Below are 18514 nucleotides of genomic sequence, written 5' to 3' on the forward strand. Positions count from 1 at the left end.
ACTATGCCTATGTTCTTATTGATTTTAGAGTGGGCATAACTAAATGCAGATGGTTGGAATTTCACATATGGCTTGACATTTTAGCTTTAATATTGAGCAGATGAGTTACGTTTTTATTTGATTTATGCTTTATCCGTCTGCATTTATTGTTTGTAATACTAATCTTATCTATGGTAACACTGTAATCCATTTAGAACTTTAGATAAAGCAGACTAAAAATGTTTTAAATTAAATAAATTAATGAATACGTCCAGCACTCCATAAAAATCACTGCAAAAGCTCTTGAATGAACTACAGCAGCCAACATGGTTAGAGGGTCTCTCCTATAGACATGTGTAGCCTGTTCCCTGGTCTTTGTACTTTTTGAAAGAGGGGTCTAGCTGTGTACCAGACATACCAAGTCACACACATTGTGTATGTGACATCTGCACTGGGCTTTTGACTCCAGCTCCCATGCCAAAGCCCCTTCCCTCTCACACACTGAAAGGAGGCGACTTTGGTGTCTGGTCAGGTGGCAGCGATCCCCTGTTGCCCGTGCTGGCTCCGCAGTTTAAAATGGCAGGCCGCGACTATAATGAGAAGTCACCGCTGCCATTTTAAACTGGAGCATTGCACATCAGCAAGCAGCAGCAAGGAAGGTGGGACGGGGAAATTGGAGGGACATGCTGGGCATGAAGGAAGGTGGGAAAGGGAGATCAGGTGACATTCTAGATATGGAAGAAGGTGGGACTGGAAGACAGATTGGAGGAATGTGCTGGCTATGGTGGAAGGGGAGTTTGAGGGCATGCTGGGCACAGAGGAATGGGGGAGAAGAGATGGGGAAGATTCTGGGTATAGCGGGTAGATTGGGAGAGGGGAAGGGAGAACCCCCCCCCCCCCCCAACATATTATAGCTGGGGGGGGAGGATAGAGATATCATACAGGGGGAGGGAGGGGAAGAAGAGAGATGCCAGATCATTGGAACAGACAGGGAGGGAGGGAGCGAGACCTGCCATACCACAAAAAAGGGGAAGAGCTAGAGGATGCAGGACCTGCAAGGGAAGGGAGGGAAATACAGGAAGGGGAGGAGAGAGAGAGAGAGAAGGAAGGAAATGAAATATGGCTGGGTTCAGCTTAGCCGAAATTGGGTGGCGGAGCCGGTGGGGGGAAGAGGGGTTGGTGGTTGGGAGGCGAAGATAGTGGTGGGCAGACTTATACGGTCTGTGCCAGAGCCGGTGGTGGGAGGCGGGGCTGGTGGTTGGAAGGAGGGGATAGTGCCGGGCAGACTTATACGGTCTGTGCCCAGAAAAAGACAGGTACAAATCAAGGTAAGGTATACACATGAGTTCATCTTGTTGGGCAGACTGGATAGACCGTGCAGGTCTTTTTCTGCCGTCATCTACTATGTTATGTTACTATGTTAAATATGGCGGGTTCTGTGAGGGAAGGAGGAAGAGAAATAGTGGATCCATGAGACCTGGGGTCAGGGGCAGGAGAGAGAGGGACTTTCCTGAAGTCCTGGGGAGGAAAACTAAGGAAGGGGGGGAAAGATGCTGGTAGGTTGGTGGGGAGGATAGGGACACGCAGGGATGATGACATATGAGAGAGGATGGGGCAAGAATACAGAAACAGAAAAGGAATAAACATGGTGGAAGGATAGGAGCAGGGGTATGGGAAATACTAAACAGAGTGATAGTGACATAGAGGGAAGATGGATGGTGGACATGTAGAGAGAAGAAATACCAAGTGGGCCAAGAGACCCTGGCAAGAGAGTTAACAGAAGACAGAGGAAAGCAGAAACCAGAGACTGGAATCACCATGATGAGGAAAATTAAATGACCAGATAACAAAGGCAGAAAAAATATTATTTTCTATTTATCGATAGGAATAATGTCAAGTTTTTGGAATGTGCATTATCTCCCAGAACTAGTTTTAGACACGGCTGGAGCCTGCAAGAAAAATCTCACTCATTTGGCCTTCAATCTCCAGCACTGCGGTGGTAAATCTCCAGAATTGGGATGGGGTGAACGTGAGAGGAAATCCGCCAACAAGCGGAGAACTCAAACGCCCCACGGTAAAAACAATAGTGTAAAAAAAGTGGGAGAGCCTTGACAGGCCTACATGTACTACTAGGTGAAAATCACTGGTCTAAAGAACATTACAGCTTTGCAGTGCTCATTATCATATCCTACAAAAGACATGTAAACTAGACCTAAACCTATAGCTATCTGCTGCTCTTTCACTACTGTCTCTCAGTCATCATTGTGACATGCTACACATTTTGTGGGACTCATTCTTAATAGAGAAGTCAAGCAAATCTTTGCAAATATCCCTTTGTAATTTGTTACTTTGTCATTAAACAAACAGGTTTTGTTTTTTTTTTAGTTCAAATACTTTATTAATTTTACAAGAATAATAAAATGAACATCCAATATCAAAAACAAAATGCTGACTGAAGAAACTGTGACTATCAGGAGGAGGAGGAGGTGATCAATGTTATAAGAGAATAAAAGACAAATTAAATGTCCTTAATAACATTTGGCCCTAGAATATAGGATATTCTTAGGCTTCTTGAAAACAAACAGCAGTGTTAATCCTACAGAATTCTTTCCACACAATACAAGCTCAAGAGTATGAAGCTAGCAGGGCTTAGTATAAAGATGCTATTGTACTGCATTCTCTGCTCATTTCTATAATTTTCTATAATGCAGCATTTTTGACAGCTCAATCTAATACTTCACTACATGCCTTTTGTTGGTATCCAAGTTGCACACATTAAAATTAACGTTTTGTTTTGCATGCATCATACACCCTCCCACCTATAAATCCATCATTTTGAGACTGCTTTTGATTCTTAAACCCAGGGCCATGAAAGGAATGAGTAAGCTGAGCTGGACTGCCTGGGGTACCAGATGTTCTGTTTAGGAGACACCACCATTTCATGCTGCAGCATCTTTGTGGTTCCTTATGGTCACTAGTTTATGGCTGCATCATCCAAGGGGATTCCATAGCATTCATCTAGACTTTCAGAAGTGGCTGTCCCCCCCTCCCCCCATTGCTCATCATGCCAGCTAACCTGGTAATGGGCCTGCTTAAACCCTAGCTTTCCTCGATCAAAGTGTTTTTGATTTTAACACAATAAAGGCACTTCCAGGAACCTCTTGTCTTGTCTGAATATCTCGTCTAGGCTATAAGCTCTATGAAGAAGAGATTCATTAGTGTATGTATAGTGCTGCACATATACAGGAGTGCTGTAAAAATAATAAACACTAGTGAGACCTTTGTAATTCTTGCCTCATTTAAAAGTACAAGATCCCTGAGCAGGCACAACTCAAGTAATGTTAACAAAGCCTCTAGGCAAACTCACATTACACTGATCTCACAAAAATGAGATCAAATAGTGAAACTACCTGGATTAATTCGAAAAAAAAAAAAAAAAAAGGCACTGTACTATGTTAAATAACACCTTAAGGAGATCATAAATGCATATACACCTGCAGACTGGCTACACATCTAAAGAGAAATTTAGATACTTATCCAATCCCCTAGGAGTAGCCTAGTGGTTAGTGCAGTGGACTTTGATCCTGGGGAACTGAGTTCAATTCCCACTGCAGCTCCTTGGGACTCTGGGCAAGTCACTTAACCCTCCATTGCCCCTGGTACCTGAATATATGTAAATCGCTTTGAATGTAGTTGCAAAAACCTCAGAAAGGCAGTATATCAAGTCCCATTTCCCTTCCCAAGAGAAGACTGTTACTGTGCCAACAGGGAAAGGCAGATTCAACAGATTATGGAGGGTGGAGGGAAGACCACTCTAGGTCACTCATCTGCCAGGAGATCCGCTAGATAGAATCAGACATGACTGCCAAGCTTGACCTACTGATGAATAGCTGGAGAGAATCTTTCCACAACAACCACAGCTAGCTGAGAATCCAGTCTGAGAGACAACATAATGGCAGATAAGGGCCGTATGGCCCATCCTCAGTAAACACTCCTTTTTCTAAGAGATCCCATGTGTCTGTCCCATGCCTTCTTAAACTCTGACACAGTCTTCATCTCTACGACCTCCACTGGGAGGCTATTTCATGCATCCACCACCCTTTCGAAGGTTGCTCTTCTTCGTCAGATCGGAAAAGAAGGGCAACCTTCGAAAGCTAATAAAGAAATGTATTGTTATGTCCAATAAAAAAGGTATCATCTTATTTTCTTTTCCATGTTTTATTTCTATTGATAACCTTTCAAAGTGGACTAACACGGCTATCACACCTCTCTAATTAGAAAATGAATGGTATAAAAAACAAAACTTAAAAGGGTTGCATATGTGTTTGCATGTGAAGTGGTGCTTAGATGGTGACTCTGGTTGCATCAACTAAGGCCAGTGCTGGGCTGGTTTGTATGGTCTTGAGTCCCACATATGGCGATCCAGTTTAGGGTGGGCTGGAGAGAGCTTTGACGGAAAATCCGGTGGTCTGAAACGTGAAGACAGTGCCGGGCAGACTTTCACAGTCTTTGTCCTGCAAATGACAAGACTGATTTTGATAGGCTGTAGTGGGCTTTGACGTCAACTCCAGAAGTTAGAACATAAGGAAAGAGACAGACAGATTTCTATGGTCTATGTCCCAGAAACCCCAAAGAAAGACCATGATCAAGTATATAATATCACGTTCATTGCCGATTTAATCTTGAATTGATAATGAATGTGACTGTTGGGCAGAATAGATGGACTGTTCAGGTCTTTATCTGCCATCACTTTCTATGTTACTATGTTATTCAGCATTTTACCGCACAAGGTGACCACAGAAATAAGACTTCACCTCATGTGGTTTAGTGCTGAATATTGCACTTAAAACTTTTAGCCAGCTGCATACAACCAGATAGACAATGCCAGTGCCCGGACATGAGCTGGCGGTGGCCAAAAACAAAAACAATGCTGACCGCTGCAAGTTGAACATCGACCTCACTATGTTTATCCCAAGCCTTCTTAAATTCTGTTACTGGTTTTGCCTCCACTAATTTTCCTGGGAGGCCATTTCAAGCGTTTCTCCATCCTTGCTGTGAAGAACTAGTTTCTGATGTTCCTGCAATGTCTATTCACTTTCAACCTCAGAACATTATTCAATGATTGTGCTGCTTTGTTTTTCTTAGTTGTACTTTGCTTTGTCGAATGAAAGGTGATGAACCACATCTTGTTCTAGAATTTATCAGAATTTTAACAGCATCAACTTAAGTATTAAAGGAAATTAACATTTGGAATATGATTACTTATGCTTGACCTGAGCGATGAGAGGTTAAGAATGACATTATATGGTCAAGACAGAGCTGTGCAAGAGCCAACTACTGAGATTAATCTCACCTACAGTTTACATGCAGGAATATCAGAAATTCAAATAAATATTCCCAACATGGGGTCAGGGAATCCAGTCTTTCCTTTTCCTTTTTTATTCTGCAGTTATAGACACATCTCACCCCAGAACACTCTGCAAATTGATCATTTACTACTAGAACAAAAGAGGCCAAAGACTTTGAGATGTTACGTTTTTAATTCCTCTACTAGACTTACAGTGGACACCTTTCTGTCTTTGAAATACAAAATATGTTTTTACACTGTTGTAGGGATATTTTAGTCAAAATTATAAAAGAAATTAAAAAGATTGGAATCTATTTCTTAGGCTATTCCAACATTTGTACAACTTGAATAAGTTAAATATAGGAAAACAATTTGATCCACAAAAAGAGAAGAGGTTTAGGGAATCAGCTATTTACTAGAACAAAGAAGACTGGGCAGTTTCATCCTGGTCGCCATTTAATATTTTTGACACCTTGAAACTGTCTTTTCAAAGCACGACTGTCTGCCCATTCAGAATTAAAACAGGAGTCATCCTGGTCTCCTTCCAATTTCTGCAGAAAACAAAAGTAATATTATGCCTTACCTGCTGATAATTTTCTTTCCTTTAGTAGCAGCAGATGAATCCAAGAACTAGTGGGTTATGTCCATCTACCAGCTGGTGGAGATAGAGATTACAAAGCTGAAGGCAGTGATACCACACGGCCAGCTCCTCCTTCACCTCAGTACATGTCTCATCACGAAGCAGAATCACACAAGAAACCAGGAAGTCTTCCTCACCAACCATAAAAAACAGAAACTTGTCAGTCTGAATTAAGAGAAACTACGACTGCGATGGAGTCCTCTTCAGTGGTTTCTGTTCTCTTTCCTCTTCTCCTTTTTTTGTGTTTTTTTTTGGAAACTAAAGACCAGAACAGATAGGCAAAACAAGTGCGGCTGACAAAGGCAGCATCTGAATAGTGAAAGCACCCCCGTTTCACCCAAGAAGTAGATAGCAAACTCGTGAAACGAGCCTGGAATGACACAGGCGGGATGCAACCTTTCCAAAAAATCCACAAATTATCTGCACTCCAACGAGAAAAAAAAATCAGATCAGACCAGAGGCTGCTGTCTCACAGAAAGAACCAGCGACAAAGACAAAGAGAAGATCTGAAAGCTGAAAAACAAGCAACATCTGCAAATACCGGAGAGCCCTCTGAACATTCAGAAGACGAAGTGCCGTGTACTCCGTGTGAAAATCCCCCTCCCGAAAGAAGGGAAGAAAGAGAGGCTGAAAAAGAAAAGCCAAACCACAGCCGGAAAAGAAAGAAGGAACCAAAAGCAAGGTCACTCCAGACTCAGCAAATTGCAGAAAAAACAGCTCGGAATGGCTGCACTAAAAATTGAGACACTCTGCGTGCCGAAGAATTGGCAACCAAGAACACTGCTTGTAAGTTCCTAAGCAAAGCATTCTGCAAAGGAACAAAAGCAGTCCGAAGCAATGCTCGGTAGACAAGGAACCCCAAGCTAGACTCAGAGAATACGAACGAGGTTTCAGGGAGAAGAAGGTCGCAGCAGCGGAGGAGCAAAGCACTCTGCAAGAAATGCACCACCTCCGAGTGCAAGGCCAGGCCAGGCCCTTCTGCAACCCATCCTGCAGAAAGAACTCAAATCGCTGAGGAACAGACGCCCACAATGAAGACCAAGCGTGGGCCACAACCAGCCTCAAAAAATCCTCAACACCTGAGAATATGCGGTTGCAGTGGACCATGGACCACATACAAGATCACAACAGAACAGTAATCATAGCATCCAAAGAACTCTGTTCCTCAGAGTCGACCTCTCAAAACACTAGGCCGTAAGACCAAAGTGAGAGGGATCATCCACTCAGGAGCAGACCCAGAACGAAGAGCCCGGAGTCAAGTGGATCCAAAACGAAGGCACCACCAGGAGCCTCACTATATCCACATACCAAGGGCACCGTGGTTAATCTGAAGCTACCAGAATGACTCGACCCCGGTGGAGAGCGACCTGAAAAGAACTCAGCCGCAGAGAGGACACGGAGGAAACACTATCGAAGAACGTCCTCCGGCCAAGGATGCAATACAACAACCAACCCTGCCGAATCACCCTCTCTCCGATGACAGAAGAAAGAAGGCACCAGGACGCCTACGGAGCTCTCTACCTGAGGCCATGTTGGAGAAGCACTGGTGCGGAATAACCATTATGCCAAGACCAGAAGATCGTAGAAAAGAGAACTCACCGTAGGAAAAGCCCGTAAAGTGGGCCGCGTAGAAACAGAACACGAGGTCCTCTGCCCATTCCATGGGGATGACACACCCTGATGGCCACAGTCCGAGTCCCACTGTCGAAAAAGCAGCCACCGCCTCATCTTCTCCGCCTAGCCTGCAACGTGTCCTGAAGTGCTAGAAGACGAACAGCACCAAAAGCAAGTCCAGGCGGTAGAGACGGCACAAGCACCGCCTGGCCTGCAATGTGCCCTGAAAGGCTAGAAGACGAACAGCACCAAAAGCAGATCCAGGCGGGAGATCGGCTACACCGGCCCCTGTGCCATCCACCACCCCGGAGACGGAAAGAGGAGGCAAAGGGCTTTCCAGTCCGAGAGACTCGCATCCATCACCACCACCATCCACTGCAGAGGCACCAAGGCATCCCTTCCACAGGGAGGAATTGCGAAGCCACCAGTTCATGCGCCGGCATACCGAGAACAGCCTCGGAAGACACTGCTGATACTCCTGGAACACAGGAGACCACTCGTCGAGAAGCAAGAGCTGTAGATGTTGTCTATGAGTACCACCCACAGCACTACCTCCAAAGTGTCTGCCACAGAGCCCAAGACATGAATGCATAGCCAGGCCCGAGGACTCAGCGCCCTGAGCAGACTGCGCACCCAAGTCTGAACCTAGATTCTCCAGTCCTCGGTCAAGAAAAAAATTGTACTGAGGCAGTGGGCAAAGAAAGTGTTAACTCTGAGAAATGATATTAAAGCTTGAAGTTAGAATTCTAACTTTTTACCTTGCAACTAAAGTGATGGAGGAATGGCAGCTGGACTTAATTATTAGAATCTAGCTTGGCCGAGCAGAAGGTTAGGAAAGGTCAGTGAGAAATGAAACTCTGTCCTTTGTGAATTGGCAATGCTAGCTGGCACATCTGTATACTATTAAATCTTGAGGGGATATTATTATGAATGGACAAAGGAATGAGCCAGATATACTGTAGTTTAAAGCTGAAATACTATTTCAGAAGTTCTTGATATGTAGATTTTGTTATAAGGAGATAGCTTAGATATATAGACCATTATAAGTATTTAGAATATGTCTTATAAGAAATACTGATTCTGTGTAAATTAATAAGGTTTGTGTCTGTGTAGAATATCTGTTAAATTCTGTATTACTCTTTGTCTGCTGTTTAAGAGGTCAAGCAAGGACTGCAGTGAAGAGGCCAACATGTGGTTTGACTTAGCCATAGTTCTGGCTGGTTTAATGTATGAAGCTGATAGGTGAAAGAGGTCAGAACTAGTCAGCTCTCTTCTCCTTGATTAATTATAGGTAAAATGTAGAAATGGTCTTGAAAGTAATAACCTGATATGTATGCTATTAAGTAAGACTGGCCCTTGACCCCTTTAATGAATGCCAGTTTAGTTAGCAGTTAGTACTAGGAATATGAGAAATCAATCATAATGAGAAATATAAGAGTTCTGGAGACCAAATGTCTGGTGTAAGGGGCCCCAGGTCACAGGTCAGTTTAGGATGTCTGGAACCTATGTAACTGATATTTTTAAAGTAATGATTGGTTGAGGCAAAGTGACCAATCTATTCCTTAACCAATTGGAGAGTAAGGGGGCTGGGCTAGGCTAGGCTGGATAGAACTGTATTTAAGTAGGAGCAGAAGCAGTTTACGTCAGAAGGAGCTCAGAAGAAAGAGAAGGACAGAAGGAACAGACAGAAGAAGGAGAAGACAGCATAAGAAGAGAGCTGAGACAAAGACACAGAGAGCTGAGAGAAGAGAAGAGAGCTAGAACTGATGTCTTGCTTTGTTTGCTGGCAAATAAAGAAGATTTTTCTCTCATACTGGTGTGTGCTGTCTGACTCCTGAAGCATCACAAATTCCTATCTCAATTCCTGCAACAATTCTTGGTGGCAGCGGTGGGATGCATCCTGCATTAATCCCAGCACCCAACTGACTGGAGAACATTCGCCGGGTATGTATTCTGTATTTTGTATTGTAATTCTAGCTAGAAAATTGTAAATCAGCCCCTCAAACAAATTGAGGAAGGAGAGCCTGATCAACTCTCAGCGAAGGCCCTAGTACCTTCTAATCTAGAGGAGATTAGAAGCGAAAACGCTTGAGCTTATCTGTATCTGAGAAATCTGAAATTGTTGGGTGGGATTTTCTGTATGGAATGTGTGATGCGTGAATGATTAACTGAGTGCGGACTTCTTATAGCTGCATTTCCAATTAACGCGAGTTCAATTGGTCAGCAACGGAAGGAAGCGATTGCTGTCTGTCTACCTAGTGTTTCGAGAGTGCGGACCCCTTACTGCACTTTCAAAAATTCCCTCCCTTTTTGTGTGTTGTAACTGTAAGCATTATGGGTGGGACATCATCTAGACAAATTGATACCCCCCTAGATTGTATGCTTAAGAACTTCAAAAAAGGATTTTTAATTAATGACTATGGACAGACTTTAAGCTCAGGTACTTTAAGAACCTTGTGTGAAGTTGAGTGGCCATCTATGGGAGTGGGGTGGCCCCCTAGTGGCAGCTTAGATATTGAAGTAATCCGGAAGGTCTACAGCATAGTTGTAGGAGAACCAGAATATTCTGAACAACTCCCTTATATAGATTCCTGGGACAGCCTTGTGACTGACCCTCCCTCGTGGTTGAAAACTTATATGGGTTCCCCAGTAAAATTCATGTTAGGCCGTGTTCAAAGAAAGATTAGAAAATCTAAACTAGAAGAGGGAAAGAGCCCCAGGAAGCCTACCACCCAATCGGTGGCTTCCGCCCCTACCCTGTCCGAGAAACCCATACTCTCTGATGACCCCTCAGACCTTGAGCCACCACCTTATGGCCCATTGTTGGGGTTCCGTGCCACCCCCAGAGATCCACGCCGCCCAGCCCAAGCCTCTCCAGCACAGGCTTCTCCGGATAGTTCTTCCCCTCCTGTGCAAAACCTGCCACACCCTAGGTTGGACTTTTCACCCGGCCTCTACCCTTCTGTGCCACATCCTCTCCTGTTAACCTCTGAAGACCCGTTTTGGGTTCCACTCCCTGACTCCTCAACTCCCGACAGCCCAGCCTCTCCCTCTAGTACCCCTACCCACTCATCAGGGGCCCGGCATCCCTTTCAATGGACTGACTCACCTGTGACCACCTCTCAGTCTATGAGTACCCCTCCCCATCCCTCAGGGGTTCAACATACCTCCACTGAATGGGTTAGACCCGCTGCAATCACCTTTGAGCATGATAGGAGGGTAGCTCCTAGCTCTACCTCAGGTTCCATTCCCACCTCCTCGAGAGTTCTGCCCCTCCGTCAGGTAACTACCACTCGACCAGATCCTAATAATCAGGGTCAGGTTATACAGGCACAGGCCTATCAGTATGTACCCTTCACAACCACCGATCTCCTGAATTGGAAGACGCATTACCCCTCTTATACTGAAAAGCCTCAGGCAGTGGTGGACCTAGTGGCTAGCATTATGGCCACCCATAACCCAACCTGGACTGATTGTCAACAACTTCTCCTGACCCTCTTCACAACTGAGGAGAGGCGGAAGATTTTGCAAAATGCTGAGGCCATCACGCGAGAGCGTGTCCCCGGGGGGACACAGGACCCAGAGGGGTGGGTTAGAGCTCGGTTTCCTCGCGCAGCTCCAGTTTGGGATCCAAATGATGGGCAGCACTATGAACTGTTGTCTGGCTATTGCCGGGACTTACTGGAAGGTATGAGGAAAGGCATAAAGAGGCCCATTAATCTGGCAAAGGTTTCTGAAATTCTCCAAGGGGCAACTGAATCCCCTGGGGCCTTTCTAGAGCGACTAATTGAAGCCTACAGAACATACACCCCATTTGACCCTGAAGCCCAAGAAAATCAGAGAATGGTGAATAGCGCATTGGTGGCCCAGAGTATGCCAGATATCCGGAAGAAGTTGCAGCGTCAGGAGGGATTCGCAGGGATGAATACCACCCAGCTAATTGAGATCGCAACCAAGGTTTTCATTAATAGAGATCAGGAGGTGCGCCGAGAGGCTGACCGGAAGATGCAGAAGAAGGCCGACCTTTTAGCGGCAGCCATTACTAATTCCACCCTTAACCGAGGTCGACCTCTAGCTAATGGGAAGCCAAAGTGGGACCCCGGACCACCAGCCAGGCCCCGAGATTCCTTCAATCAATCCCGGCCAAGGGGGGAGAATCCCAGACCAAGATTGGAGAGGGATCAGTGTGCCTATTGTAAGGAAAGAGGGCACTGGAAAGATGAATGCCCCCAGAGGCGCCAGGGACTGAGAAGGGGACCAGGAGATCGAGGAAGCCGAGGCCGAGTTCGAGAGGGAAGATATGAGCCTCCTGAATCTGACATCATCGGGATAGCCGAGATGGCAGAATGGGACGAATAGGACAGACCGGGTTCCTACAAACTGGGCTCCCAGGAACCTATGGTCAAGTTAACTATAGGGAGCCGCTCAATTCCATTCATGATTGATACAGGAGCTGAACATTCTGTTGTGACGGAGCGATTAGCGCCTGTGTCTGGAAAAACTGTCCGAGTGGTGGGAGCCACGGGGGTGCAGAACCGGAGGCCCTTCCTGACAACCCGTAGATGCCAATTAGGCTCACACATAGTCACTCATGAATTCCTGTATATGCCAGACTGTCCAATCCCTTTGTTAGGTCGAGACCTGCTGTCCAAGCTTAGGGCCCAAATTTCCTTTGACTCTGATGGCCAGACTTCAGTCTCCTTTCGGCCCCTGACATCCAGCCCTAAGGGTATATTGAGTTTCTGCTGCCCTCTTGAAGAAGAATGGCGGCTGCATCAGTCACATAGCCAAGTTGACCTACCCCTGGCAGATAGCTTTCAGGTCAGTGGGGTATGGGCAGAAGATAATCCCCCAGGGTTGGCCCGAAATATTCCTCCAGTCCATGTAGATTTACTTCCAAATGCCCGGCCAATCCATCTTCGTCAATACCCAATTCCCAGAAAGGCTCTGGAAGGGATTCAAGCACATTTGAATCGTCTGTTATCCTATGGAATTATTCGTCCTTGCCAGTCTCCATGGAATACACCACTATTGCCAGTTCAGAAGCCAGGGACTGAGGACTACCGGCCAGTCCAAGACTTACGAGTGGTCAACAAATCCACTATCTCATTACACCCTGTAGTGCCTAATCCATATGTTCTGCTAGGATTGATACCTTCTGGAGCTACCCATTTCACAACACTAGACTTAAAAGATGCCTTCTTTTGTATTCGGGTGGCCCCCGCTAGTCAACTGCTTTTTGCCTTTCAATGGGAAAACCCAGTAACAGGAAGGAAGCTTCAGTATACATGGACCCGCCTGCCACAGGGGTTCAAGAATTCCCCCACTATTTTTGGGACAGCCCTAGGACAAGACCTTAAGACTTTTAAATCTGAGCCTTCCAGGCGAGTTTTACTCCAGTATGTAGATGACCTCCTGATTGCAGCAGTGACTCAGGAAGAGTGTTTTGAGGCTACCAGAGAATTGCTGGAGCTACTCTTGGATGCAGGCTATAAGGTCTCACGCTCAAAGGCCCAACTTTGTCAGTCAGAAGTGAAGTATCTGGGCTTTTGCATTTCCCAGGGAAGTCGGAGACTGGATGCTAGTAGGAAGCAAGCGGTAGCTGCAATTCCCCAACCCAAGTCCAGAAGAGAAGTTAGGGAATTCCTGGGAGCAGCTGGATTCTGCAGAATTTGGATTCCAAATTTTGCATTGATGGCGAAACCCCTTTACCAAGCCACAAAGGGGGGTGAAAAGGAACCATTTGAATGGGGACCTACAGCTCAACAATCCTTCATTGCCATAAAGAAAGCCCTACTCCAAGCCCCTGCGTTAGGCCTTCCTGATGTGGAGAAACCTTTCTCATTGTATGTCCACGAGCGACAGGGGGTTGCTCTGGGTGTGCTGACCCAGATGATGGGATCCTGGCAGAGGCCTGTTGCATACCTGTCTAAACAGCTGGATGGAGTGGCTAAAGGATGGCCAGCCTGCATGAGGGCCATTGCAGCAACAGCCTTACTGGTCCAGGAAGCTGATAAGTTGACCTTGGGGCAAGAACTGGTTGTTAAAGTCCCCCACGCAGTTCTCACCCTCATGGAGTATAAGGGCAATCACTGGTTTACAAATAACCGTATGGTTAAGTACCAAGCTAGCTTGTGTGAGAATCCACGGATACACCTGGAAACAGTGGCTACATTTAATCCTGCTACTCTTTTGCCAGCATCTGAGGGACCACCGGATCATGACTGTATCCAAACCATGGATGAAGTGTACTCCAGTCGACCAGATCTTAAAGATGTTCCGTGGAGGGACCCAGATGTAATTTATTTCACAGATGGAAGCAGTTATGTGGAGAACTCCAAGCGATTGGCAGGCTATGCTGTGGTGACAGAGGACAAGGTGATAGAAGCAAGAGCCCTGCCCCAAGGAACTTCAGCCCAGAAAGCAGAACTTGTGGCCCTCATACGAGCTCTGGAGCTAGCAGCAGGACTGGTGACTAACATTTATACTGATTCTAAGTATGCCTTCACAACCCTACATGCTCATGGAGCTTTGTATAAGGAAAAGGGACTCATAAATGCTGCAGGCCAACCTGTTAAGTATGGACCTGAAATACTTCAGCTGCTAGAGGCTGTTTGGGCCCCCAAGAAGGTAGCTGTCATTCACTGCAGGGGACACCAAAGGGTAGATACTCCAGTGGCCCGAGGGAACCGCCATGCTGATCGGGTGGCCAAGGAAGCTGCTCGAGGACCCCCAGCAAGTACTGTGACTCCCCTGTTCCAAATCCGATTGCAAGAATGGACACCTATGTATACCCAAATGGAAGAGAAATGGGCTCAAGAGGAAGGTGCAGTAAGGAGACCTGATGGCTGGTTACATCTCCCTGATACCAGAGTTCTGGTGCCACGCCACCTAGCTTGGCCTGTAGTGTCTCAAGCTCATGACCTATCACACTTAGGGAAAACAGCACTAGCCCGCCTACTCAGTCGAGTAGTGGTGCTGGAAGGATTGGATAGTCTGGTTGCCACTGCCTCTGCCCGATGTACTCTCTGTGCCCAGAATAATGCTCGTCAGGGACCCCGTATTCCACCAGGAGTTCAGTCTAGAGGACTAACACCCTTTGAGTCCCTAGTTATAGACTTCACAGAAATGCCCAGGAGCGGTAGGCTCCGATACCTCTTAGTTATGGTCTGTACCTTTTCTGGGTGGGTGGAAGCATATCCTACAGTCACTGAGAAAGCCACAGAAGTAGCTCGAGCCCTCCTTAGGGATGTCATCCCCAGGTATGGACTGCCCCTTGCCATAGGTTCAGATAATGGTCCCGCCTTTGTTGAAGCTACACTTCAGGCCCTGTCCCGCGCATTGCGCATTACCTGGAAATTGCATTGTGCCTATCGTCCCCAGAGTTCAGGGCAGGTTGAGCGGGCAAACAGAACCTTGAAAAATAGCCTAGCAAAGATTTGTCAGGAAACCCAATTGAAATGGCCACAGGCATTGCCACTAGCCCTCTTCCGCCTCCGATGCACCCCAACTAAAGGAACAGCCCTCTCTCCCTTTGAAATTGTGTATGGGAAGCCCCCAGCCATTTTACAGGGAATTAAGGGAGACATAGGGATTTTAGGGTCTGCCCAGGTGCAGGAGCAGGTAGCCCTCTTGGGAAAGATAATTTCTGAGCTTCAGTCTTATGTGAGAGAAATAAACCCTGTCCCCTTCCAGGCTCAGGTACATTCCTTCCTGCCAGGGGATAGAGTTTGGGTGAAAGACTGGAGGCTCCAGCCCTTGGGGCCCCGATGGAAAGGACCTTTTACTGTTTTGCTTTCTACCCCTGCAGCTGTGAAGGTCGCAGGGATTACTCCATGGGTCCATTGGTCTCGAATTAAGTCTGCTGACCAGACTGAGCCCAGCACGGATCAGACGGAGCCTAGACAGTGGAGAGCAGAAAGAGATCCAGCGGAGCCATTGAAGTTGCGCTTGACCCGAACCAAAGAATCTACTAGCTGAAAAGAAGGGTCAACTGCATACTGCAGGAGCGGCTGAACTTCGGCTTCATACTGAGACTCTTTCTTGCCCTGATTCTGGCTTTCTTGGAATTTGAAAGCTTGATCCTTATCAGTTGAGGGTCTATCCCAACTGGTATAAGAACTCAAAGACTGAGAACATTATATGAGAATAATCTGTGATTAGCACAGACTGTTGAAATATTATTGCTTAATTAGTTTGCTGTATTTGTTTTAGATTAGGAAGAAAGAAAATGTTAGTAGTTTGGATGCTTTTGTTGTTTTCTACTCCTTGCCTCCTTGTTCCTAATACCCCAACTCGCTCCAACCTTTGGTTACACTCTGTCCAGGAACTAATTAGCCAGGCAAAGATTACTTCCCCTTGTATTGTGTGTTCCCGATTTTCTCCTTATACTACAGATGTCCCAGCTGTTCCTGTCCCTGTGCAACTCCCAGCTCTTATACCTCCCTACTTTTCGAGTTCAGGCCCTTGGAGCCAGGATTATACTTGGTGGTCCTTTTATAATGCTACTTCCCCCTCTGAATCTTCTCTAAGGCCAGTTTTTACGTCTCCCTATCCAGCTTCTGGAGTGTTTTGTTTAACAAGAAACATCTCAACTGTTCTTCCCATTCCCTGTAACTATACTAATGTTCTCCCAGAAAAAGGAGAATCTGTGTGGGTAGTTTCTCCAGGTACTCCTATGTGCCCTGCTACCATACCTGCAGATTATGACCCAGGTGATTATCTGGCTCCTAAGCGTACCACTGAGAAGACTATAGTGTCCAAGCTTATTTTCTACTTTCATAAGTCCCCGGGGTATGAAGAGTTACTAACAAATGAGCAGCCTGTCACAATTGGGGATTGGCGCCTATGGTGTGCAAAGTCTCCATTTCGTCTTCGTTCCCCCTGGGATAGGGGCTCGCATTATGGGCACCCTAAGTACCCTGTCCAGCCTGAGCCAACATTTATTGGGAACTTTCCTCACCCTCTCCTTGGTCATTACTGGCTCTGTGATAATGTCCTCCACATGATTCTTCCCCCTACATATAATTTTTGTGTATTGGTAACCTTGAATTATTTTCCTAAAGTTATTCCTCTTAAGCCACTATCCCCGCACCGCTCTAAGCGAGAGGCTTTGTCCTTACCCTCCTCCGTTGCCACAGAGGATGAGGCGATTGAATTAGCCCTCCAGTATATTAATTCTACTTATCCTCTGACTAAAAAGAGACTTGTAGCCCTTTCTGCCACGGCCTGGATTCCAATTGGAGGCCCGGTAGCGGGTATTACTGAACTAGGTATGGCTACTCGGAGACTTCAGTCCCTACTCCATGTTTTAGTTCATGAGCTGAACGTGGTAGTCAATGCATTGCAGGATCAAATTAATGAATTAAGTATAGTTTCTCGGTATAATCGTATGGGCCTTGACTATCTCTTTGCAGCTCAGGGTGGTCTCTGCACAGTGCTAAATTCTTCAGAGTGCTGTACTATTGTCATAAATAGGACGCATGTAGTTAGGCATGCCATGGATAAAGTCCTACAGTTGGCCAGCCTTAATGTGGAGGATTACCGAGGAGGATTAGACCTTACCTCCTGGTGGTGGTCATTGACCTCCTGGATACGCCCCTTGTTCATTTCCCTAATAGTCTTAGTTTTAGCAGGGTTGTTGTTTTGTTTCCTGGCCTCATGTGCTTCGGCAGTATGCCGTCGGACCTTAACAAGTAGGGTAATGGTGATTCACAAGTCTATTCCTAGTTAGGATCACTATAATCTCCAGAGTTTGAGTAGTGAGACTTATCTCTGCATAAGCTGATTTTAGTCTCAAAGGGGGGAATGAGGCAGTGGGCAAAGAAAGTGTTAACTCTGAGAAATGATATTAAAAGCTTGAAGTTAGAATTCTAACTTTTTACCTTGCAACTAAAGTGATGGAGGAATGGCAGCTGGACTTAATTATTAGAATCTAGCTTGGCCGAGCAGAAGGTTAGGAAAGGTCAGTGAGAAATGAAACTCTGTCCTTTGTGAATTGGCAATGCTAGCTGGCACATCTGTATACTATTAAATCTTGAGGGGATATTATTATGAATGGACAAAGGAATGAGCCAGATATACTGTAGTTTAAAGCTGAAATACTATTTCAGAAGTTCTTGATATGTAGATTTTGTTATAAGGAGATAGCTTAGATATATAGACCATTATAAGTATTTAGAATATGTCTTATAAGAAATACTGATTCTGTGTAAATTAATAAGGTTTGTGTCTGTGTAGAATATCTGTTAAATTCTGTATTACTCTTTGTCTGCTGTTTAAGAGGTCAAGCAAGGACTGCAGTGAAGAGGCCAACATGTGGTTTGACTTAGCCATAGTTCTGGCTGGTTTAATGTATGAAGCTGATAGGTGAAAGAGGTCAGAACTAGTCAGCTCTCTTCTCCTTGATTAATTATAGGTAAAATGTAGAAATGGTCTTGAAAGTAATAACCTGATATGTATGCTATTAAGTAAGACTGGCCCTTGACCCCTTTAATGAATGCCAGAGTTTAGTTAGCAGTTAGTACTAGGAATATGAGAAATCAATCATAATGAGAAATATAAGAGTTCTGGAGACCAAATGTCTGGTGTAAGGGGCCCCAGGTCACAGGTCAGTTTAGGATGTCTGGAACCTATGTAACTGATATTTTTAAAGTAATGATTGGTTGAGGCAAAGTGACCAATCTATTCCTTAACCAATTGGAGAGTAAGGGGGCTGGGCTAGGCTAGGCTGGATAGAACTGTATTTAAGTAGGAGCAGAAGCAGTTTACGTCAGAAGGAGCTCAGAAGAAAGAGAAGGACAGAAGGAACAGACAGAAGAAGGAGAAGACAGCATAAGAAGAGAGCTGAGACAAAGACACAGAGAGCTGAGAGAAGAGAAGAGAGCTAGAACTGATGTCTTGCTTTGTTTGCTGGCAAATAAAGAAGATTTTTC

The 18514-nt window shown here is 45.6% G+C and overlaps 1 protein-coding gene across 5 annotated transcripts in view; it reads right to left on the reverse strand.

The window, feature by feature from the left end:
* Positions 1-4753: 4753 nt before the first annotated feature.
* The window catches only part of LOC115469464 (cilia- and flagella-associated protein 298-like), a 46413-nt gene continuing 32652 nt past the window's right edge, over positions 4754-18514 (reverse strand). The window contains exon 5 of one of the 5 annotated variants that reach the window (XM_030202146.1): positions 4754-5877. In XM_030202146.1, coding sequence (XP_030058006.1) covers positions 5767-5877 — 111 coding nt within the window. In that variant the 3' untranslated portion in view covers positions 4754-5766. The remainder of the gene's footprint in view (positions 5878-18514) is intronic. The other 4 variants (XM_030202145.1, XM_030202144.1, XM_030202143.1 and 1 more) reach the window with 4 other exon arrangements.

This window comes from Microcaecilia unicolor, chromosome 4 (assembly GCF_901765095.1).
Source record: "Microcaecilia unicolor chromosome 4, aMicUni1.1, whole genome shotgun sequence".
NCBI lineage: Eukaryota > Metazoa > Chordata > Amphibia > Gymnophiona > Siphonopidae > Microcaecilia > Microcaecilia unicolor.